Genomic DNA, 5,668 nt, shown 5'->3' with positions numbered 1-5,668 from the left:
AGGCCTGTGCTTTCTCCTCTGTGTCTGGGAAGCTTGACTTGTAATTGAATGACAGATTATGACCTGTACACAGATGAATTACCTTTCCTTTCTACCTCTAAAGATAAGATCTTTTTCTATAGTTGTCCTGAGCAATTTCTTTCACACTTTTTCCTTCACTAAGTTTTCTACCACTGCTTATTAAATGTTTAATATGTATTTACGGTGCTTCACTTAATAGTTTACGTTAGACAAATCTAGTTATGATATGAAGAAATTTTAGCTACAGGAAGATACTAGATAATCCTTCTACTCCTTTCCATTTCAGGAAACCTGTCTTCACAGTTGCTGGCTCAGGAACCTAGGAGTTCTGAAAATACATTAACTTCAGTGGAAGATTCTGGGTGTGATTTGTCACATGAGCAGAGAACTGAATCCTCAGAGCTGTCCCAGCCTTTCGTGGAGAGCTGTACCCCCACACCCTTCCCACCACTGCCTCTTGTGAAAAGACCCTGTGCTACCCCGGAAAATCCTCTGTCTTCTCACATGCAGTTTTTACAACATCTGCTTGAGCTGAAGAACTTGACAGAATCAGGCAGTCTGAGAACAGACTTCACCTGTTTTGAGAAAGACTCGTCCACGGTCTCTGATTCTGTTTTCCAGTTGCTGAATGGCCTGATCCATTTTTACCATAATCCCAAACCTCCTTTTTCAAGCTTTTGGACAGAAGCTGTTGATATTGTAGCTAGACTGATCAGTGATTATAACTTATCTAATCATATTCTTAAAAAATGTTCCAAGAAGTTGGAAGAATTTGAGAAAATTCTACTACAGGTTATTTTAGGGAACAACAATATAAATCGGGTAAGTAATAACTTTCTCCTATTCGTGAAGTAAGATGTCAGTAGTTTAGTGAGCAGTTCACTGTGGATGATGTCTGCTGTTGTCCCTTAGCTCTGTGGTGGAAGGTCTCCAGGGTGCCTTCTTCTATAGCAGTCCCCAGCTCCTGCCTGTTGTCCCGGCTCTGCCTCTGGCCTGTGATTGCTGCAGCTTAATCTTCTCCTCAGATGTCACTGATTCAAACTTAGCTTCTCTGCTTTGCATTACTTTCCCTGTTGTTGTTGGGTTTTTTTATCAGTACTTTTAGACACTTCTTACATTTTCCCTCCCTGTGTTTTCTTCCTATGGCTCAAAAAGTCTCAGTGCTTTGCAGAAACTACTAACATTTAAGGTTTTCCAAACTATAACCTATGCAAGTGTTAAATTCCTCATGTTGGATGACCCATGCTATGTTGAATTTGCTCTTTTTTCTGGCATTAACTAGCAGATGACCTGGGGTCAAAGAATATTTTTCTTTTGTGTTGGACTTTCTTTTGTAAATGGCAAATGTCTCATGAACCTTCTACAGATGTGAGTTAATTGAAAAAAAAAAATCAGCTAAGGAACACATAGTATAACGTTTTATTATATTTTCCCCATATTTATTTAACACGATCTAGACAAGTTGACTCAGATTCTTTTTTAACAAGTGACATTGAAGTAACTTGAAATAGTTTTGTTTGATTCTCAAGACATGATAGGCAGTTTCTTTTTCATATTCCTTTCTTTCTTCTTTACTATCTGAATGCCTTGACATTTTAATTCTTTATATTTGACCACTGAAAATATCACAGAGGGGTCGAAGTGGTCTAACTCATTCATTATATTTCCCTGTATAAAAAAGTAATTGGACTTTGTTTCCAATTACTTGGTTACTAATTTCTAGATTTTTCTCCTCAGTGCCATGACCTAACATTGATTGTTTTTATATATTGGAGGCTTTATCTGAATTTTCAAAACTCTGATAAAATTTGAACTGATAAACTAATTTGTTGCACATACATCTCCTCTTTCCTTCTCTAGTAAGGTATGATTTGATCTATATTTTAGAAAACCTTATGATTAAGTTTTTGGCATTTGCAAAAGATATTGAACTTTCTGCCTGGGAAATTGAAATCTTTTTCTGCTAAATGTGGCAAATCATAAATTAAACAACATATTTTCTATGGTTGTTTCTGACATAAAAGGTCTGTTTCTTAACCATCAATACCTCAACTGCCTAATATTTTTTAATCATTTTGTTTGTATATTTTTGCTTTCATCTTTTAAAACCACTTCAAACAGGCTTAATGTGACTTGGAACTTTGCAGACAATGGCTTTCATGTCCCTCATCAGAGTTACCAGATGATGCTACTTGGTCTTTGGCAGTATATTCTTTTCCTAATTCGGTATTGGAGGGTAATACGTAAGACTAGCCCTGGGAACTGTGTGGAAGTAGGAGAATGTGTACAGGGAACTTGTGGTGGTCTAGGCAGTTCCCACATGTGTATTTTCTCTGTCGTTTGCCATGGTGCCAGCTACTGATGAGTAGTAGTTGGTTAGTGTGGAAGGAGGAGGGAGTGAGTGGCTTCTTTAGAGAGGTAATGGCTTCACACAAAGCAGAGCATAATTGTTTTCACTACATTTACAATTAGGGTGGTAATTCAGAAACACATTTTAATGGCATTCTTTCTGGGGCTTTGTTTTTCCTCCCCAGCAAAACATCTTGGACTAAATCAAATTTTTGCCATTATTGTCTCCATCATCATTACCGTTTTTACCCTCATTGTTGTCATTACTCAGATATAATCATAGAACTGTATTTTTTATGGGGAAAATACACTAGCTATTTCTCTTTATAAGAGCTTCCCTGTCTCTTTTAGATTTCCTCAAAGTAAAATCTTAAAGAATATATTCTGACACAAAATACTAAATAACTCTTATTGAATATTTTGTTGATACTAAACTTGATAGGGTAAAACAATATACTGTAGTTAAGAAAAACTTCACTTCTTCCAAAAAACTTTTTTTCCATAGATTGAAAGGATTTAATTAAATTTTATTTCTTAAACTTCAGCCTTACTATAAATTTCATTCAAGTGAACTTATTTAGAGCAGTTTGGAGGGAAATGGTATGGTATTTGTGTTTTTATATTCTGACAAAGGGACTTTTCCTATGTCCAATCCATGTATAGCTGGGTTTTAAAGGTAGTGCACTCTTCAAAAACAAGTTCTCAATAGCTTCAGTTGTGAAATTCTTCTGATGAGGTTTAGTTTTTTTTTTTTAAAGAAAAACTTTTAATAATAACTTGGAATCTTTTGAAATCCTGAGGTCATCATAGAGAGTATCTCTTGTCAAAGCTGTCTATATATATGGAGAGGATAGGTATTTGAAATGGTCCCCTCAAAGATTTCTACATCCGAATCCCTGGAACCTGTGAGTATGTTATGTTGCATGACCAGGGGGAGATTAAGGTTGCTGATCACATGACCTTGGTTTGGTAAGATCATCCTGGACTATTCTTATAGGCCCAGTAAATTCAAAAAGATGCTTAGAAGGGAAACAGGAAACGAGAGAGTCAGTGTCCAAATCAGAGAGAAACCTGGAGATCTTGCAATGTTGGCTATGAAGGTAGAAGAAGGGAAGTTTTCTTGGGTTTTTTTTTTTTGAGACAGCATCTCACTTTATCACCCTCAGTAGAGTGCTGTGGCGTCACAGCTCACAGCAACCTCCAGCTCTTGGGCTTACTTAGGCCATTCTCTTGCCTCAGCCTCCAAAGTAGCTGGGATCACAGGTATCTGCCATAACACCCGGCTATTTTTTGTTGCAGTTTGGCCGGGGCCGGGTTTGAACCTGCCACCCTCAGTATATGGGCTGGCACCCTACTTACTGAGCCACAGGCACCCCCAAAAGAAGGGAATTCTTACAGTTTCAGGTGTTCGGTTCAAGTATTTTAACCATCTGAATTATCCTATTTCAGTCTTTTATATGTAGCTACCTAGTTTTCCCAGCACCATTTATGGAGTATTCATTTTCCCCAGTGTATGAGGTTGGACAATTAAGTTCCTAAAAGAAGAGGTACATACCTCATTGCTAAATCTCACTATGCTTGGACAGTTGTGGTGGCTTATGCCTATAATCCTAGTACTCTGGGAGGCCAAGGCAGGTGGATTTCTTGAGTTCATGTGTTTGAGACCAGCCTGAGCAAAAGAGAGACCCTATCTCTACTAAAAATAGAAAACCTAAGGCAAGAGGATTACTTGAGCCAAAGAGTTGGAGGTTGCTGTGAGCTATGATGCCATGGCACTCTATCCAGGGCAATAGCTTGAGACTCTTTCTCAAAAAAAATACATAAATATCACTGTAGTCACCTTTAATGTACTCCTCTTGGGAAACTGTGTGGTCCGCCCTTGATACCGGTTTGGAACTCTGTGTCTGGAATGGTCATCAGAGATGTCATAGAGTCTGACAGTTGAGTTTGTGAGCTCATCCTAGAAAGGAGTGATGTGCCTCCTTGTGGAATGTCACTGTGGTCACCAGATGACCAGCAGAAGTATGTGGGACAGTTTCTCTTCTGTCACTTATTTAGGTCTAAAGAGTCTATCTTTAGATAGACCTAAATCTATCCAACTTTTTTTACCTTGCCAATTTGTTTCAAATGGTCCAGTACTATTGGAATAGTAGTTTCAGACCTTGTTGCTAATTCAGGTGCAGGTTGAGATGGATTCATTTCCACTACAGTTTTCAGCTCGTCTTTATCCACCTTGCCTCAAGTTGCCCACGTGGTTCACTTTCAAGATTAAAAACACCAGAATGGAACTTCTCAAATCACTGATGTACTGTGCACATACTTTTTGATAAAATGACTTTTTTTCTTCTTTGGGTAAATACCCAAAGTGGGATTGCTGGATCAAATGGCAAGTCTACTTGTAGTTCCTTGAGGTATCTCCATGTGACTGTCTACAGAGGTTGTGCTGATTTGCAGTCCCACCCACAGTGTGTAAGTGTTTTTTCTGTCTGCATCCATGCCAGCATGTTATTTTGGAACTTTTTGATAAAAGCCGTTCTCACTGGAGTTAGGTGAGATCTCTAGATATTAATATACACATTAAATTTTGAGAAATATTGCATTAAAAGATTTTTTTCTAAGTCTTTGCTCATCATGGGTCTACATTTTTGTGCTCTTACTCTGTGCTTCACGTGAGTTATTTCGTGTAAAATGCCCAGGAAAGGCATTTTATTGTCCCTGTTTTATAGGTGGGAAAACCGAGGCATAAAGAGGTGAGATGACTTTCTCCATAGCCCAGCTAAGCATTCCTCGCTCTAACTCTGGAAGGCTTACTTCGAGGCGAGGCTCTGTTCTGAAGGCAGTTGCTGCCTTCCCAAAGATATAGTGTCCTCACCGCCAGCCTTCCAGCCCCCAGTAGCCCAGGGCACGACACTCTACCTGTGTCTTTTCTCTAAGCTCCCAGCATGCTGTCTTCCCCTCACCCTGATGCACTGTGTCCTTGGTAAGAATATTCACCTCTCTGCCCCAACTCTGACATGGTTGCCCACAGGTTTTAGTGTCACTTGTGTGGATTGAGGGTCTGTCGGGTGTCCACTCTGAGGAGGCACACATCCTTGGGACTCAGAACGTAGAGAGAAAAGGGAATGCTGTGAGCGTAGCCTGAATTCAGTTATTTAGAATATTTGGTAGGAAACGAAAGTCAAGCTTTTGGTTAGGATTAAAGTGGAAATGAAAGAAGGAGGAGAATCTGAGTCCTTTTTGGTAAGGCACCGTACAACAATGAAAGTGTAACAGGTAAACATTCACTATGAGCCTCAAA

The 5,668-nt window shown here is 39.0% G+C and overlaps 1 protein-coding gene across 1 annotated transcript in view; it reads left to right on the top strand.

Moving 5' to 3' along the window:
• MEI4 (meiotic double-stranded break formation protein 4) overlaps positions 1-5,668 on the top strand; it is a 118,422-nt gene that overhangs the window by 30,316 nt on the left and 82,438 nt on the right. Inside the window, exon 2 of the mRNA XM_012809516.2 lies at positions 308-843. Coding sequence (XP_012664970.1) covers positions 308-843 — 536 coding nt within the window. The remainder of the gene's footprint in view (positions 1-307; positions 844-5,668) is intronic.

This window comes from Otolemur garnettii, unplaced genomic scaffold, assembly GCF_000181295.1.
Source record: "Otolemur garnettii isolate 467f Iridium unplaced genomic scaffold, OtoGar3 scaffold00107, whole genome shotgun sequence".
Classification (NCBI taxonomy): Eukaryota; Metazoa; Chordata; class Mammalia; order Primates; family Galagidae; genus Otolemur; species Otolemur garnettii.
This window is presented reverse-complemented; position numbering and strand designations above follow the sequence as displayed.